General features: G+C 53.7%; 1 protein-coding gene across 5 annotated transcripts in view; it reads right to left on the reverse strand.

Annotated features, from left to right (window-relative positions):
- The window catches only part of ST3GAL1 (ST3 beta-galactoside alpha-2,3-sialyltransferase 1), a 91,021-nt gene that overhangs the window by 11,951 nt on the left and 60,246 nt on the right, over nucleotides 1-18,824 (reverse strand). For all 5 annotated transcript variants that reach the window (XM_018058596.1, XM_018058595.1, XM_018058594.1 and 2 more), the window contains 2 exons: nucleotides 7,328-8,239; nucleotides 565-761 (listed from right to left, as the gene is read on the reverse strand). In XM_018058596.1, the coding sequence (XP_017914085.1) occupies nucleotides 565-761; nucleotides 7,328-7,630 (500 nt within the window). In that variant the 5' untranslated portion in view covers nucleotides 7,631-8,239. The remainder of the gene's footprint in view (nucleotides 1-564; nucleotides 762-7,327; nucleotides 8,240-18,824) is intronic.

The following is an 18,824-nucleotide window of genomic DNA, read 5'->3' on the forward strand; positions in this document are numbered from 1 at the left end:
GACGCCAGTACACTGAGGCTCCCCGAGGCCAGGTGAGTGGTCTAAAGACATAAAGTCAGAGTCCACAGACATGGGGGACAGTTCTAGAAGGGGTCTGAGGATGGCTGCCTGACTTTCTCACTCTGGGCACTGGTGCCCTGGGTCTGGTGCCTGGTGTTGGGGTGACGAGAAACCCAGGAGAGAGGTTGGCGTCTTCCTGGAACATTCATTTTACTTGGAGACAGGGAAACCTATGTTTGCATTAGAAGCATAGGTTACATTATGGCCTAGATGGCCAAGCAGGGACGGACTGCAAAGATGAAACAAGAATCTCGTTAGTCTAGCCCTCCAGCCAGGCCGCTCCAGGCCGAGTTCCTGCCCACTGGGTGCTTCTCTCTGGGTTCAGAGAGGCCTTGCTGATTCATCCCCATCCTGCAATGCACATGGGGAAACTGAGGCCCTAGGGAAGTCTGGGCTCCCCGACTGGAGTCCTGACCTCTGACCCTGAGCCATGACACCTGCTGCAGCTCCAGGGGCCCAGGTAGGGGCGGTGGGGTGGGCCAGGGGGCGAGGGGCCTCACTCACCTGAGCACAAAGTCATGACTGTCTATCTGAGGCCCGTACCAGGACTCCCTCAGGTTGCCTGAGTTGCCCACGACGGCGCAGCGCCGGCAGCCCACGGAGCCCTTCTCCAGCAGGGGGTCCACGTCCCCGGGCACCACCTGGAACAGCTCCTTGATGGTGTCGTTCAGGTTATTAGGCTGCTTCTCCCGCTGGAGCTTCTGTGGGCAGAGGACGCGGGACGCAAGTCAGCCAGGCTGGAGCCCGAGCTCCTCGGGGCTGGTGACCTGGCTCCTCCCGAGGCACCTGGAGACAGAGCTCCCCCTCCCCCACAGGAGCCACTCGGGGAGACGGGAAGGCCAGAGATCACTCATTCAGTCTACAAATGCTTCCTGAGCACCTGCTATGCTTGGTGGGTAAAGAATGTGCCTGAATGCAGGAGACCCAGGTTCAATCCCTGGGTTGGGAAGATCCCCTGGAGAAGGGCATGGCAACCCACTCCAGCAGTCTTGCCTGGAGAACCCCAAGGACAGAGGCTACAGTCCATAGAGTCACAAAGAGCGGACACAACTGAGCGAATGACACTTTCACTATCATGAATGTGGTGCAGCTCCGGCCTCTTGAGACCAGGTGGTATGAGTGAGGCACATGGAAGAAAGGTCAGGTGACCCTTCGCGCCTGCCTCCCCTGCCTCGGCTCTGCTCCCCATCCTACCGCTCGGCAGCCTCAGCCCAGGACCATTGGGGTCTGTCCAGACCTAAGAATCAGCGCTTCGCTGGATGCATTAAGGAGCTATTGTCTGCTTAACAAATTATTTTCATGTCCACACCGAAGGTCAACTACCCTGGGAACTCCCTGACCCCCAGGCTCGGGCAAACATTGGGTTTATCCTGAGGGCGACCAGCCACTTGGTTGGCCCAGGGTTAAGGAGTTTCCCTGACTTTTAATAATCTGCCTGCCAATGCAGGATGCATGGGTTAGATCCCTGACCCAGGAAGATCCCCTGCAGGAGGAAATGGCAACCCACTCCAGCCTTCTTGCCAGGAGACTCCCACGGACAGAGGAGCCTGGCGGGCTACAGCCCACGCGGTCGGACACAGCTGAGCACTAGCACTGGGGGCGGGGCTCTCAGGGACGAACGTGGGGCGAGTGGGTACCTGTCATGAGGCCCCCTCTGCCCACCCACGTCAGCCCACCACCTCTGGGGGAGCCTGGCCACACTGCACGGTGACCACATGCTGACACAGACCACTCCCCCACTCAGAGTGAAACCTGGAGTGGTCTCCTAAGAAGCATCGCATCTCCCGAGTCACCAGGTCACGGTGCTGTCAATTCAGCACAAGGAAGGAGGGTCTGAGTCCGCTGAGCACGTGTCCCGAATCCAAAGGGGAATTTGAAGCCAGGCTTTTATAAGCCCACCTTAATGTCTCTCCCCCAACACCACCCCTGTCTCAGAGCCCTGGAACCTCGACCTATGGAAAGCCCAGTCCCTGGGGCTGGGTTGGGGGAGTGGCTGTGGGGTGAGTCCCACCTGTCTCACCAGCCTCAAAGACAGGGGAGGGGTTGCTGGAGAAAAAGGTGAGGTTAGCTGTTGCTCTGGCCACTGTCTAGGAAATCAGGGACCGGGGGATTGTGTGGGGAGGTCCCCGGGCACCTGGTTACCACCTGGGACGGGAGGAGCCAGCATCCACAACAGGAGGCACAGCGGGAGACCCGGAGGGTGCTGTGGGTAAGGCCACCGAGCATCTCCTCTAGCCTAAGACACGGCACATGCGTGCGGAGCCGTGCGCAATGACGTCAGGACCACGGGCACTGGCCTACTGTAAACATCACACAGGATGGTAATCATGAAAAGAAAAAGGGAAACTAACAAATGCTGGTGAGGACCTGGAGGATCCGGAGGCCTCGGGCTTGCTGGGGGGAACGTAAAATAGTGTAGCCACAGTGGCAGACTGCTTGGCAGTTTCTCAGCGATTCCCTCGCCAAGTATTAAAAAGAGCTGATCAGGGACCTCCCTGGTGATTCAGTGGTAAGAACTCGGCGCTTGCACTGCTGAGGGTTCAGGTGCAATCCCTGGTCAGGGAATTTAAGGTCCCACAAGCCGCGACCAAGAAAAGGAGAAAGAAACCTGAAATCGGGGTCCTGAACAAGGTCACTTGTGTTCAGAGCGGCACTGCTCACAATAGACAGAAGGTGGAGACAACCCCAGGGTCCACTGACAGACGAATGAATACGTGAAATGTGGAGCATCCATGCAATGGGACATCACTCAGTCATTAAAGAGAAAAAAGAAAGAAAAGGGACATTTCGATATCCAGTACCAAGGGGTGAATTTTCAAGCACATATGCTAAGTGTTATTTCACTGACTTACTTGCCAGACACAGAAGGACATATTTGTATGATTCCACTTACAGGAGATGAAGTCACCAGATGCATCAAGACAGAAAGTAGAATGGTGGTTGCCTGGGGGATGAGAGGGGCGGTATGGGGTTTCACTGGGGTGATGAAAGTGCCAGGTATGGGTAGTGGTGATGGTCACTCAACATCATGGATGCATTTACTGTCACTGAATTGCACACTTATAAAGAGTTAGGATGATAAAAAGGTGTGTACGTGGTGATGGTTTAGTCACTCAGTTGTGTCCGACTCTTTGTGATCCCACGGACAGTAGCCCACCAGGCACCTCTGTCCATGGGATTCTCTAGGCAAGAATACTGGAGTGGGTTGCCATGCCCTCTTCCAGGGGATCTTCCCAACCCAGGGATCAAAGCCAAGTCTCGAGTCTCCTTCATTGGCAGGTGGATTCTTTACCACTGCCCATCTGGGGAGCCCATGTGATGTCTATTCTATCACAACAAGACAAAAAGCACATCCAGATTAAACACTTGCTCCTATAGGACCTCCTGGGGCAGCTCCAGGCTCCTGAATACACGGTCACCTGGGGATCTCGCTAAAATGCACCAGATTCGGCACTTCTTACAGGCTCTCAGGCGATGCTGCTGCTTGTGAAGTGGGGACCACACTCTGACAACCCCTGGGATTGAAGACCACAGCCAAGCTCCCCATCAGGAAGGGCCCAGACGTCATGAGGATGCACCCAAGACCAGAGAGAGTCCTTGGGGAGCATGACACTGCATGCTGGGCTAAGGAGCCACGTGGCATTCTTTCATCCAGCGCTCAGTAGTTAGTTACTGAGCGCCTCCTACATGACACACATGCCTGCTTTGTCTCAAGGGACCCAGAGTTTGAAGGCTCAGAGCTGGCACCCGTGTTGGGAGGACAGCCTTTCGTTGTCCCATTCACCTATTAGTGACTCACTCCCTGATTCATTTTAAAAAGCTGTTGTTCAGTCACTCAGTCGTGTCCAAATGTTTGTGACCCCAAGGACTGCAGCATGCCAGGCTTCCCTGTCCTTCACCATCTCCCAGAGCTTGCTCAAACTCATGTCTATGCAGTCAGTGATGCCATCCAACCATCTTGTCCTCTATTGCTCCCTTCTCCTCCTCCTGCCCTCAATCTTTCCCAGCATCAGGGTCTTTTTCAATGAGTTGGCTCTTCTCATCAGATGGCCAAAGTATTGGAGTTTCAGCATCGGTCCTTCTAAGGAATGATCAGGGTTGATTTCCTTTAGGATTGACTGCTTTTAAAGAGTAAGTTTATTTTAAAAGGCAATCTCATATCTCTGCCACACGTGAAAGCCAAGAGTTACTTGGCAGAAGTAAAAAAGTAATTATCCAATATGATGAAAACAAAATCACCTTATTCACTTCCAGCTCCATCCTGTTGCTTGCCCAGGCAAGCCACCCTGTCTTCACTATTAATAGAACTGAGACGGGCAGGTGTTAAAAGGCTGCATCATGAAACAAGGAGGCACATGTAACCCTTGCAACTTCAAAGATGGAAAGAGAATTAAAGCAGGGATGACTTCCTCCAACCCATGCCTGACGCGATGCTCTTAAAGGCCCTGCCCCTGTATCACCAGGAATCACACCCCCGGGCCCCAGCTCACACTCCAGGAATCTTGGCTCTGTTCCCGACCTTCATTGGCAGGAGAGAAAACTGAGGTCCAGAGATGGAAAGATTCAGGCCCGTGGGGGAGGGCAGAGCGGGTAGAACCGGGGGCAGCGGGGGATCTAACTGTGTTTCTGGGGATGAGCACCCTAAAGCGTCCCCTCACTGGCCTGGGGAGCTGAGGCCGGTCACACCCTGCTGCGTCCGTCCTCCCTGGGAAAGGACCTCCTGATTTCTCTGTCTTCTGGAAATGACAATGCAAAGTCCCAGAGGGCTGCTGACAAGCACACAGGAGAGAGTGGGACAGAGGTTCAAAGTCGCCTCCTCCCCTTCTCCTGACTAGTTTCCAAGGACTGTAGTGTATTTCCCCATCTGCAGTCAGGCTCAACCAGGGCCTGCCCGCTGCTGGTAGGGCTCGCGTCCTAGGGCAGAGCCTGGAGGCAGAAACTGAGACAGCCAGCGTGACCTTGATATGAAGGACGTGGGGGATTTTGTGATCCCCAAGGCACCTGGGCTGTCAGCTTCCAGCCCCTGAAGCCTCCATCCCTGGTCCAGCCTCCCTGCCCTCGCTCCCATGTGGGTCTGGAGAGGCCGCAGTGGGCAAGAAGGCAGAAACCAACGGTGCCTGGGGGCAGACGGCACAGCCCCAGGCCTGGCTTTGTACTGACAGCCGGGTGGCCTCAGTCAAGTCCTTCACCTCGACCTGGAGACAGGAGAAGAGGCAGCAGACCAGAGGGGAGGAGCAGTCTAGGCCCAGCCCCTCTGACTGACGCGTCCAGCACCTTCCGTGGCCCCCTGCCAGCCCCCAGCCTGCAGGGCATTTTCTGCCAGGCCGGGCTCTGTGTTCAGCATCCTAGATCTGGATTAGTCCTGGATGCCTGGGGGCATTTAGGCAGTGCTATGGTGCCTCCCGGGAGCTCTCAGGATGGTTTTGATTCCAGTATTCTGTGTCTCTGCCTGGAGGGACAGAAGTGCTTGTCAGATGTGGTGTCCCGACTCTTTATTCAAAACATGTGGTCTGTGTGTTGTCAAGGAGCCCAGAAGCTCGAAAGGCCTGTTCCTTTCTGTTGATTTCTATTGGTGAGGCCCCTCCTCGCTTCCCCTCCTCCCCTGCAAAGTCCCTACCAAGTGGCCACCAGCGGCTAAACTCCAGCAAAGAAGGACTGCAGACAAGCACTGGGGTAGGGATTAAAAAAAAAACGGATAAAATGTTAAACAGCCATGTGAGAAAATATTCAGCCTTCGTACATGCTGAAAAAAATGTGAATTCATTACCCCTTGCCCATTAAAGCAGCGCAAATAACTAAAAATGTTAAAACCTAATGTTTGCAGTGTTGTAGAGAAACGTAGTGAGACTATTATGACTTCAATCTGAAACTCAGCAAGATGAAGTTCCTCAGAATCATTCTTGATATAATATAGGAAATTAAGAGCAAAAGCCAGGGACCCTGGGTGCCTACCACCCATCACTCAGTCTTGTGAATGTCCATTTTCCCTTCTCTCCCACCATCCCTAGAAAGGGAAAGCTCTTTTTTCCATCTAAATATACTGGCATCTACTAGATGCTCAATACATCTTGAATGACTGGGTACTTTTCACTCTCCTTCAATCCATTTTGCATTTGACAACCAGAGTGACTTTTCAAACAACTAGGTCAGACCATGGACCTCTCCTGATTAAAACTCTTGAAGTTTTCTGCTGCACTTAGACACAAATGCCACCCTCTTCGCTTTGGGTCTTGCCCGCTCCCAGACCTCCTCTAGAGGCAGCAACCCCCGCTCACGGCCACACACAGCTCCTCTACTCACCTCCCCCACCCCCCAAGACACCAAGCTGATGCGGCCCCAGGGCTCTTGCACCTGCTGTCCCTGTGACCTACCGCACTTTCTCCTGATCCTTCCACAGCCTGCTTCCTCTCTGCCTTTAGTCTCCACTCAAGTCCTGGCTCCTCAGAGACCTTCCCATTGACCCCATTTATAGAGGCTTCTGCCCCAAGCTCCTCCCTATCACAAACCCCTTTGTTCCTCCTCCAAGCACTTCTATCTGAGCCTATCTTGTTTGTTTGTTATCATCTCTCTCTGCCAGAATATAACTGCATGAGAGGAGGATTCTGTCTTTTTTGCTTCACAGTAATAGTTAAATAGTGGCCTCTAAAAAGATATGTCCAAGTCCTGACCCCTGGAACCTGTAAATGGGACTTTATTTGGAAAAACAATCTTTGCAGATGTAGTTTGGAATTCGAGATGAGGTCTTCTTGAATACAGAGTGGGCCCTAAACTCAGTGACAGGTGTCCTTACAGAAGAAGGAAGATAGGTGCTTAAGACACAGAGAAGGGGTCTGTGTGAAGACGGAGGCAGAGACCGGAAGGATGTGTGTACAAGCCAAGGAATTAGCAGCGACCAGAGACCCTCAGAAGCAGGGAGAGAGGTGTGAGATGGAGTGTCTCAGAGACTCTAGAAGAACCAACCCTGCTGATCTCAACCTTGATCTCAGACTCTGCCTCCAGAAACAAGATGGAACGCACGTCTATAGCTTCAAGCCACCTTCTACGTCACCTGTTTCTGGCAGACACTGGAAACGCCTACAGAACCCTCGGCTCTGATTTATATAGAGTGGATTCTCAATGCATAGATGCTGAATGAATGAATGACTAATATTCCGAATCTCACCAAGCGCCTGGCAGGGCCCCAAGTGCACGCCAGGGACTGAGCGTTTGGCCGTCAGGAGCCCCCACCCCGCCTCCCACGAGACCCACCCACAGCCCCGGTTCTCACCAGCCACCAGTTGTAGGTGTCTTCCTCCAGGAGCGCGTTCTTGGCCGTCAGCAGGGGCTGCATGGACCGGTTGAACCGCTCGTCGAACCAGGAGGAGACCCTGCGTTGCCCGATGCAGCGAGCACAGGTACAGGGCCTGTTGGAATACTTCATGAGCTTCTTAAAGTTCTCCGAGAGCTCGTGGACCATCTGCTTGGGGAACCAGGTGGTGGCCAGCATGGTGTGAGAGTAGCTCAGGAAGAAGGAGGTGAGGAAGATGAACAGGAGGAGGAGCGTGAGCACCTTCAGAGTTCTTTTCCTCATGGTCGCCTTTTCTGCCTTCCTGAGGGGGCGGGGCAGGGGTGGGCTGGAGGAGACCAGGCCTAACTGGGGAAGAACTCCCAAGAAAGAGCCCAGAGATGGAGGCTCAGTCGCAGGGCAGGACAAGACAGGGACGGCCAGGGAGATTTAGAGGCTCCTGACGGCCACGTCTGCAGGCTGAGGGCCACCAGGCTGTGCCGGACATCACCCGCAATACTCAGAGGCTAAGTGGACCACTCGTGGTGGGTTGGCTCTGCTGGCGTGCAATTTTTTTTTTCAAGAAATAAAGTGGCCTGTTTCATCAGCAATCTTCAAACAGCCGATAACGCCTCTTGATGAAGCTTTAATCAAAACTTAATAACCGTGATTTCCTTTCCCATCCAAGGGGGTGGCGGGGTAATTAATCCTTGTGACAGTCCAGGGTCCCTCGGAGGTGAAGACGTCGCAGGAAAGGCCGCGGTGCGGGACAGAGGGAAGCTGTTTCTGCCACCGCCCTCTGGAAAGGATGGTGCGTGACAATCCTTAATTAGAACTGGGTCTTGCCCATGCTGTCACCAGAGACGTGGTGGGGAAGCAGCTGGCTTGATGAAGGCACTGGGGGCTGTCTGTCATCTACACAGAGAAAGAGGAAGAAAACAGGATGAATGCCTAGTCGCTTCTTTTCTCTCTCCACTTCCTCCATTTCTGCTCTGTTGCAACACCACCGATATGGCAGGTGACAATTTTTTAACCTTTTGAGCTTCAGTGTGTGCATGTGTACAGTGGGATGTTAATGCCTATTGTGCAAGGTTGCCAAGAGACACAGAAGGTGTCCCCCCACATCTTCCCTGCAGCCAGAACCCAGTACACTGAAGCACTCAACCAAAGTTTGTGAAATGAGTTAATAATGCATGTACGGTGCTGGGCACACAGAGCTTGCTGAGCACAAGCTACTTTCTCTCTCCTTCACTCTCTCTTGGATTCTGAAGTTCAACAACAACCAAAATGCTACTCTTAGAAGGTAGCCCAGACTTCTACCTGGCCCAGGTTCAAGTACTGGTTTACCAGCTGAATGGTTTGGGACAATTTATTCAACCTTCCTGACCCTCAGTTTTCCCTTCTGTAAAATGGGACAATACCACCTCCACTTATGGGATGGGCCATGAAGATAAGACACAAGAGATTCAGGCTCGATCCCTGGGTTGGGAAGATCCTCTGGAGAAGGAAATGGCAACCCACTCCAGTATTCTTGCCTGGAAAATTCCATGGACAAGAGCAGCCTGGCAGGCTACAGTCCACAGGGTCACAAAGAGTCAGACATGACTGCACACATACACACACACACACACACACACACACACACACACTTTCCTTTGCCATTTTCTGTGTATGAATGGATATTCTTGGATGAGCCACTAAGAGCCAGAGAGGATGGTGCATTTATGCATATCTAATTCCTCAACTAACAAAGTATGTTGTCACCCAGATAGGGGTCTCCCAAGTTATCCAAAGAAGAAACTGAGATTCAAAGAGATTAAGTGGCTTTGCCCAAGGTCATGGGGAGAGGAAGAAGTGAGATCTGAGTCTGGATCCCAGACCTTCTGAGTCCATGCACCTGGAGGGGCTAGGGTACCAAGAACAGGGCAGGAGTGTGCCTTGGATGGACACCCTGTCCGTTAATTGGGCCCCAGATGACCATACTTGGAGGGATACAGAGAAAGCTGGGAGCCATTTATTCAGAGAAAGCACACCGGGACGCCTTAGAGACTCATAACACAAGTCCCCACACCTCCCTGGCTTTTGGGCTCCTGCACAGCACAGCTGTGGTCACACCTCTGCACTTGAACCTGACTCCCCTTGGTCATTGCTGAGCATATGCCCCTGTCTCTATCCATCTGATCAATTACCTTCGCCATCCCAACGTGTAGGCTGTCAACCAGCTGGATTTCCGGCCCCCACCCCCCACACCCCCAGGGAAGTGACAGTGAAAGGAAGATTGATTACTTTCTGGTAGAAAGAATCTGGGGCAGTTCAAAAATGAGATTAAATCCACAGCGCTGTCCTGGAGATAGCCAGGGGACAAGACGTGTTGTTTCTACTGCTTCCTCGAGCCCTCAGCCCAGGGGGCAAGGTCTCCCCATTTGCCTTCTGCTCCACTTTGTACTTGTCGTCACAGCGTGACTTGTATGGAGAACCTACTGGTGTGCAAAGCCGTCCCTTCCAGCCATCCCCTGCTCCTCCGTCCAGCAACCAGCTCTGTCATCTGAGTCAGATTAACCTGCTTATCCTCAAGGGCGGGCTCTGATTTAACTTGGCAGGCAGAGGGTTCCCACCCCTCCTATTGCAGTAATTGGTCTAGGGATGGGCACTCAGCCTAATTCATCTGGAGCGAAACTCCTGACTTTTGCAGAGGAGGGGGGAAAGAGACGTTCTTTGGCTTTGGCCAGTTTGCTGCTTGGATGTGAGGTCTGGAGTTGTACCAGACACTTAGCTCCCTCACTGGAAGAGGCGATCGGTGTTAAGTCCCTACTTGATCATGGCTGCCACCCTCCCTGGGCCTTGACTTTTCAGTGACATTGGAGAATAAATCCCCTTCATTGTGTAAAGCAGACTGCTTGTAACTTGAAGCAACATGACTGATCCACAGGTCACAGTTGTTCTGGCCTCTGGGCACCCAGCCTGGCCGTCCCCACCATCCAGAAAATCCACCCCACCCTGCTTGGCTCCCTTGACTCTGGGAGGGAGGTCTGCCCATGCCTGGCCCGAGCGGGGGCCTCTCCTGGCTTCCGTTGCATCCCGGCTCCTCTCTGCCTGTGCTGTGTGCTTGTCTGTCTCCTCCCTGAGCTGGGCGCTCATGAGGATGGACACTCAGTCCCACTCATTGTCCTGGCCCTGACATTGGGAACCCACAGGGTGTAAAGGGACGCAGACGTAGATGAAGGGAAAGAGCCACTGAGTCAGAGGAGAGCTGGGCCAAAAAGCACAGGCTGAGTCTGAAGACAGCAGTTCTCACCAGGCTGCTCAACCCCATTCGCTGTGTGACTGTGAACAAGTGCCCGACCCTCTCTCAAACACCCCTTTAACTGGAAAACGGAGCTGACAACACAGATTCTGCCCACTTCTTGAGGCTATCAACCAAGGTACGATCTATCCATTCAACTGATTCACTCAATGCGTATTTGCCAGGGCATTGTGCTGTGCCAGGCTTTGGGCTGGGTGGCAGGGATCCATCATGAAAGACTCTAAAGTGGGAACCTCCCAGGTACCTGCAAGGCCCCAGCACCTTTGAGAGAGAGGATACTGGTGTCCTGGGATCCAAGAGGGGCATGCATGTGGGTGGGGAAGAGGGTGTGCGGGATTCAGAAGCCAGGATCAAGACTGAGTGTCTCTGAGCAACATGGAGACTCACTGGAGGGTCTGACTCACAAGGTCTCATTACATTTGTCCTTGTAATGAGCAGAGCCCATGATGCTCTTATGAACTCTGTATCCTTATGCCAAGGGCATCAGTTCACTGAAACAGATAATTACTGAACCATGTTGATCAAATACAACTGTGAATGAGAAGCTAGGTCCCTTACAATGTCCCAGCTCCACGAGAGGTATTAACATTCTACCCTGATGCTGGAGGGAGGGGGCAGTGAGCGTTGGGACAGAGGGCAAGGCCCAGCTGCAGAGGCAGGGGGGACCGTGACACCCTCCTTGCATCCATTCATCTGGTACATCCTGGTAGCTGCATCTCCGAGGCCAGGGTGCTGGTTCTAAACCCACCTACCAGCAGACCCTTCCAGGCTGGTACCCTCAAAAGCCCTGGAACAAAACTGCCTTGGAAAAGTAGGAACAGCCCTCCCCCTACCCTCCTCCACCCCACCTTCTCCCCTGCCCCAGGGAAGAAACAAAGAATGCGTGACTGTCTGTTCTCTATTAAGTGAGGCAGCCTGCAACACACGGGGAACGCCAGCCAGGGCCCCTGAGATGGGAGCGAGGCCAAGGCGCCACGGGCCAAAGATCTCCCAGAGCCAAGTGCACAGCAAGGAAGGCTGGCTACGCCTCCCCTAACAAGGACGAGGAGAAGGAAGGGGAGGCGGACCCAGCTCCCAGTGCTGTCTGCAGAGACGCAGTCATGTCTCAGCCACGGACAGGAGTTCTGGGGGACGCACGGAGGAGGTGCACAGAAAAGACGGATAATTTGGAATGGTGGCTCAGAGGGTAAAGCGTCTGCCTGACATGCGGGAGGCCCAGATTCGATCCCCAGGTTGGGAAGATCCCCTGGAGAAGGAAATGCAACCCTCTCCAGTATTCTTGGCTAGAGAATCCCGAGGACAGAGGAGCCTGGTGGGCTACAGTCTATAAGGTCGCGAAGAGTTGGACATGACTGATGAACTTCACTGCGGGATGCACAGAGGAGGTGCGTGTCACGGTCCTACAGGGTCACCCCTCAAAGTTGACACAAGTCAGTGCCCCTTCAAGAACTCAGAGAGGATTCCCTGAAGGAGGGTCCCTAATGAAGCTACCCTTCCCTCCTCCACCCCCAACAATAGGGAGATAGTGGTGATTACCAGCCACTAAGAGAAGAACTGCTTCCATTACTTGGCAAACCAAATGAATGGACAGATTGCGCTTGTGAATGTTTGGTTGATGCCTGCTAAACTTTCTGCTTGGGAAGGTCCCCTGGAGGAGGGCATGGCAACCCACTCCAGTATTCTTGTCTGGAGAATCCCATGAACCAAGGAGCCTGGTGGGCTTCAGTCCATGGGGTCACAAAGAATCCGACTCAATTGAGTGACTAAGTACAAACTACGCGGTAGCTCTCACAAGGCTGGGATGTCATACTAGCTCTCTGCATAGCCTCCTGCCCCATGTTGGCTGGTGAAGTGACCAAGTGAACACTAGGTTGCTGGTAATATTCACACTTCTGATAAGGAGTGTCCTCCATGGGATCCTCAAGTCAACTGGGTGAAATAAGCCAAAGGAGCCACAGGGTCCCGAAGTCAGACACAACTTAGACACAACATCAGACATGTTTCCCTGAAATGAGAAACCGAGGTTCAGGGAAGGCATGTGACTTGTCCAAGGTCATACAGTGAGATGCCAGCAAAGCCGGCACTTTGCTCCAGGCTCCTACCTCCTGCTGGGCTGTCCTCCTAAACACAGCTAACTGTTCTACTTCATCGGGACCTGCCCTCACGGCCCTCATTTCTTTTCTTGTCATTTCTGTGGGTTTCAAATCTGTCATGTTTCTGACTTCCTGAGATGGATACTACCTTGTCCATCCTCTCTTCCGCTGTGTCCACTCCGTTTAAAGTATATACTACATTTATTTCAGTTACTGTAGTTTTTTCAGTTTTAGAATTGCCACCTGAGTAATATTTTAAATAAGTTCCAGTCTTCAGGTGAAAATCTGCACCTTGTCACCTGTCTGCCTGTAATGATCCATCACGGTTATTTTAAAACCATGCCTTGCCCTGGTGACATCTGGAGGAGATGAGGGTCTATTTCCGCTGTCTGTTTTCTCTCCTTCTCTCTCTTTGGTCATTTAGTTCTGTCTCCCAGCATGCCTGGTGGACAGAGCGCAGGCCGGAAGTGTAGCAGCTGAGGACAAGGAGGGCCTTAGACAGGAAGGAGTCTGTTTGCCCCTGGAGGCAGGCAGAGCACAGACACACGCCCCCGGTCCCAGCTGGTGACCAGACAACCAGGCCGCACAGTCTTCATGACGACTAGTTATTCCTGGCTTGCCCTTACTTATAAGGAATAGCCTTTCTTCTTTTAAGAAAAATATCTTATTCCTTTATTTTTGGCTATGCTAGGTCTATGCTTTGCTTTGATAGGCTCTTCTCTAGCTGTGAGCTCCCCTGGTGGCTCAGACGGTAGAGTCTGCCTGCAGTTCGGGAGACCCGGGTTTGATCCCTGGGTCGGGAAGATCCCCTGGAGAAGGCAATGGCAACCCACTCCAGTACTCTTGCCTGGAAAATCCCATGGACGGAGGAGCCTGGTGGGCTACAGTCCATGAGGTCGCAAAGAGAGACACGACTGAGCGACTTCACTCTCTCTCTCTTTCTCTAGCTGTGGCGAGTGGGGGCTATTCTCTAGCTGTGCTGCATGGCCTTCTCACTGCAGCGGCCACTCCTGCTGTGGGCTTCAGTGTTGCAGCTCCCAGGCTCCAGGGCACAGGCTCAGTAGCTGTGGCATGGGGGCTTCTCCCACGGAGAAGGAAACGGCAACCCACATCAGTATTCTCTCCTGGGAAATCCCTAAGGACAGAGGAGCCTAGTGGGCTACAGTCCACGGGGTCCCAAAGTCAGACACAACTTAGCGACTGACTACCATGCGTGGATATTTGAATTGCTTCCACCTTTAGTGGACTATTGAGCCACTTTATTGGTGGCTCAGTGGTAAAGAATCCGTCTGCCAGTGCAGGAGACCCAGGTTCAACCCCTGGGTCGGGAAGATCCCCTGGTGTAGGAAATGGAAACCTACTCCAGGATCCGTGCCTGAAAAATTCCATGGACAGAGGAGTCTGGTGGGCTAAGTCTACGGGATCATGAAGAGTCAGACATGGCTGAGTGACTGAACACATGGGCTTAGTTGCTCTACAGCCTGTGGGATCTTCCAGGACCAGGGATGCAACCAGAGTCTCCTGCACTGAGCCACAAGGAAGCCCAGGGCATAGTCCTTCTTAAAGGAAAGCTGGGAGGGCTATGAGTTTGGAGGCATGCCTCCTCCATGCACTCTCTCACTTCCAGTTTCTTTCTCCCCTATACTGTGAGACTGTCAAAAGCTCAGTCTAGCTTTTCAATCTCTCAGCTGCTGTGTTCAGCTTGTTTCCTTAGGCTCTGGTCCCATGCAACTTAAATTCTGCCAAATGCCTCAAAAGGAATAAAAAAGGTCCAGAATAATGGCACTCTTCCTGAGGTTTCTGTTGCTTTGCTTCTTGGCCCCTTCATTTCAGCTGACCTGGGAGTCCTGTACCCCATTTTCATTTCGTTTCATTATTACTGTTTGTCACTCCTCACCTCTTGAGACTGCTCAACACTGAGCTGCTTCTCTCTGCTTGTCTTCTGGAGCCACTGGTCACTGGACACTTGGAATCCATCTGTTCTGGTTCTGTGCCAGTGGATCATGGCCAGTGGGTTGTTGGAATAAAAAAATGGCCCAGACATACTTGGGTTCAAATCCTAACTCTTCCTATTCCCAGTTAGTTCTGTTCTCAGGGGTAAGGCACTGCAGCTCCCTGACACTTGGTTTCTGAATCCACAAAGTGGGACTGTGTGCATGCTCACTGATTTCAGTTATGTCTGACTCTTTGTGACCCCATGGGCTGTAGCCCGCCAGGCTCCTCAGTCCATGGAATTCTCTAGGCAAGAATACTGGAGTGGGCTGCCATGTCCTCCTCCAGGGCAATTTCCTCACACAGGGATCGAACCCGCATCTCCTGCACTGCAGGCAGATTCTTTACCCCTGAGCTACTGGGGAAGCCCACAGGGAGACTTGTAACGCCTGAAGGCAGGGCTGCCGTGGGATAAAGGGATTTGCACAGAAGCGAGCAGCTCGGTTTGAGGGCACAGAGCAGGCTCCTTATAAATGTCAGTTCTCTTCCCTCCCTGAGTTTCAGGTTCCTCATTTGTAAAAAGTCCAACAGATTCCCTGGCTTGCCTTACTGGCGGGGTTATTTAAAAGACTGAGTGAACTCAGGCATGAAAGGACAAACTAGGGGAATGAGGAAAATGATGATTCCGACTCGCTTCATTAGCTGCTTCCATGCGTTGAGGGATGGGACAACCAGCCCTTCACTTCTTCCTGCTCTGCTGGCCAGGACCTCTGAGGATCTGCAGGGAGGAGGGTCCCAGAGCGATGCATGGGCGAGAGTGTAATGGGTATCTGTGGTCATTCACGGGGCCCTTCTCTCTTCAAAGGGTCAAGTGTTGGAGCGTTAACCTGTGTGCAATGCGAGGGCTTTAAGGGTATCCTGATTCTTCCTGCTTGCACGGTCCCTGCCGGCTAGCATCTTCTGGGCTGGGGATTCTGTCTCTGCTCTCTCCTCTGCATCGTAGGGGCTGGAAGGTTAGAGACGACACTTCCCAGCTTCCCCTGACCAGGGGGCTCTGCAATAACAGAAGGATAATCAGCATGGAGGTAGGCTTGTCCTCCTTCCTGTGGGGGTGGAGGCTGCTCTGTGGTCCAACCCCTCTGCCTCCTTCCACCTTCCAATTTGCAGGGCATCTCCACACTCTGAGCTGGCATCTTTTTTTTTTTTTTTTTGAGAGTTACTTTTTAAATTTTATCTCAGTTTTGGCCGTGCTGGGTCTTCACTGCTGTGCTCCGGCTTCCTCTAGTTGTGGCGAGCAGGGGTTACGTTTTGTCATGGTGCACACGTTTCCCCTTGTGTGGCTTCTCTTGTTGCAGAGCAGGGGCTCTATGGAGCGGGCTCAGGAGTTCTGGTGCGTGGGCTTAGCTGCCCCTCGGTATGTGGGATCCTCCTGGAGCAGGGATCGAACCCGTATTCCCTTCACTGGCAGGTGGATTCTTAACCACCGGAGCACCAGGGAATCCCTGTGATGGCTTCTTGTGGCTTCCTGGCCTCTGGGCTCCAGCCTTCAGCATCAGGACTGATATACCTGAGGGCACGGCTCCCATCACCTTTCCAATGACTGTCTAAGCCCCAGATCCTCTGAACCAAATCCTTCTGAAGCTTCTGCCTCAGTGAAACTTCATCATCACCGGGGGATAAGGCGGTGCCCACCTCACGGGCTTCCCTTGTGGCTCAGCTGGTAAAGAGTCCGCCTGCAATGTGGGATACCTGGGTTCGATCCCTGGGTTAAGAAGATCCCTTGGAAAAGGGAAAGGCTATCCACTCCAGTATTCTGGCCTGGAGAATCCCATGGACAGACGAGCCTGGCGGGTTACAGGGTCCATGTGACCACAGGGTCACAGTCGGACGTGACTGAGCGACTTTCATTTCGCTTTACACTTCACACACGCCTCATGGGGCTGGGCTGAGAAAGGCCCCAATCAGTGCGGGCAGAGCTCAGGGGTCTGTGCCCAGCACACAGTGAGCACTCCCTGAATGCTGGGCTTGACTTCTGACATCCTCCAGCGGCTTCTGGTTTCCCGCAAGGAGTGCCATCTAACACTTGTACCCGGCCCTCTCCTTTCTGCCCACTTCACTGAACAGACGTGAAGACTGAGCTTAGAAAGGGGAAGCGACGCATCCGACGACACACGGCAAAGTCCAGAGCCGAGAGGGGAGCAGGCGCCTGACTCTAAGACCGCCTGGGTCCTTAGAAGGAACCCGCTCTGTTCACGCAGCTGCCCTGGCGTGGCTGTTTCCACACCTGCCGGGGGCAGGAGGGTGGAGGGCGTCAAGGGCTAGGATGGACAGGGAAAGGAGCCAGCAGGGGCTGAGGGGGCCGCATCAGGCACTGATTAATCCGTCATCAGGGGACAGATGCTTATGGAGGCTGTCCCTTTGCAGACCCTGTTTACCCACAGTACTGGACAGTCACGGCTCTAGGGCTGGGTGCCAGCTCCATCTGTCAGAGGTGGGAACAGAGGCCCGCAGCTGTCAAGGGACAGAATCCCAAGGAGCTGGGGTACTGGGAGAGGGGGAGTGCAGCAGGTGGGGGCCATCCGAGCTGAGGGAGACCGACAGTGACCACGCCACAGAGGCGACATGAGGATCTGCGTGCAGCCAGTTTGGGGCCTGGCAGAGGGCAGATGTGACCTCGCCTCTCCCAGCTTTTGCTTCCTCCCTGGTCAGCATCTCCCGGCCAGCCCCACCCTCTGAGTCACACACAAAGTTGGCAGCCAGGCTCGTGTGGCCCAGCCTGGACCTGGACTAGCTCTGTGTATGTCTCTCTCTCCCCTGGCTCAAGAAGGACCAGCATTTGGCTGCAGCCAGACCCAGATCGCTCCAGAAAACATCATCCAAGAGCAGCCCAGCTTGAGTGAGGTGAGGCCTGAGAGATGGCCTCAGGGAGAGGCAAACAGGCTGTGACAATAAGTAACACAAAAATCCTGCCTGACTTGCCAGCCTGCCAGCTGGCCATATAGAGTTCACACTTACGGCTGCAACATCAGCCACAACTACATCATCAACTCCTGCCTGAGTCTCCAGGCTGTAGGTCTGCCACCCAGATTTTGAATCTGCCAGCCCCGCGTTGCATGTTGTTGTTGTTTTTCAGTCGCTAAGTCATGTCTGACTCTTTGCGACCCCACGGATTATAACCTGCCAGGCACCACTGTCCATGGGATTTCCCAGCAAGAATACTGGAGTGGGTTGCTACTTCCCTCTCCAGTGGATCTTCCCAACCCATGGATCAAACCCGCATCTCCTGCTTTGGCAGGCAGGTTCTTTACTACTGAGCCACCAGGGAACCCCATGCCCCCCACCACTGCCCACCCACATGGCATGAGCCAGTTCCTAAAATTTAATCTCTCAATGTACACACACATCTATTGTATTGGATTTTTTCCTCTGGAGAACCATCTGTTACCCTTTGCTTCGTGTAATCGAAGAGAGAGCCGGGGATGAGTCGGGGGTCCCCTAAGAAAGTGGTAACGGCCAGAGGACCACAGGATGGGCCAGTAACTGGGCAGAGAGGACAGGGGCCTCCAGGCAAAGGAAGCTGCAGGTGCAAAGGCCAGTCAGGAAAGCAGGTGGGTTGGCAGGAACTGAGAGAGACGGTCAAGCTGAGCAGAAACCCAGAGAGGAAGATGCAAGATGGGGTAGGGGTGGGGGTGGGTCAGGCAAGGGCTGGAGCCACATACCAGGGGCCAGGGGAAGTCTCTGCAGGCTTTGCAGCAGAGGGGAGGTCAGGCTCTGGAGGGTCCCGACTTGCCAAAGTCTTCTGGGTTGGGGCGCTGCAGGGCACCTCCCACGCGCAGCACCGCCCCTGCCCGGCCGGCCCTAGGTTCCTGGAAGGGTCGAAGCTGTGTGGCCTGGCCTCCCGGGGGCTCGGGTGGTGAGCTGGGCACCTTGGCTTTCCTTTCCTCCACTCCTGGCACTCCGCTCTGTGCCCAGGGCTGCCCTGGGGTCTCACCCGTGAGTTCCCATGCTGGTTGGCTCTGGGCCGTGCGGGCACAGACAGGAGACTGAAAGGAGGATGGGGGCTGAGGCCAGACGCTTACGGCTCTGGCCCCTCCCGACCCCCGTGGGGCAGCCAAGACCTGGCGGCCTCTGGCTCCTGTCAATGGCCCTCTTCATGCGATGGCTTTGTTTG

Source organism: Capra hircus, chromosome 14, assembly GCF_001704415.2.
Source record: "Capra hircus breed San Clemente chromosome 14, ASM170441v1, whole genome shotgun sequence".
Taxonomy (NCBI): domain Eukaryota; kingdom Metazoa; phylum Chordata; class Mammalia; order Artiodactyla; family Bovidae; genus Capra; species Capra hircus.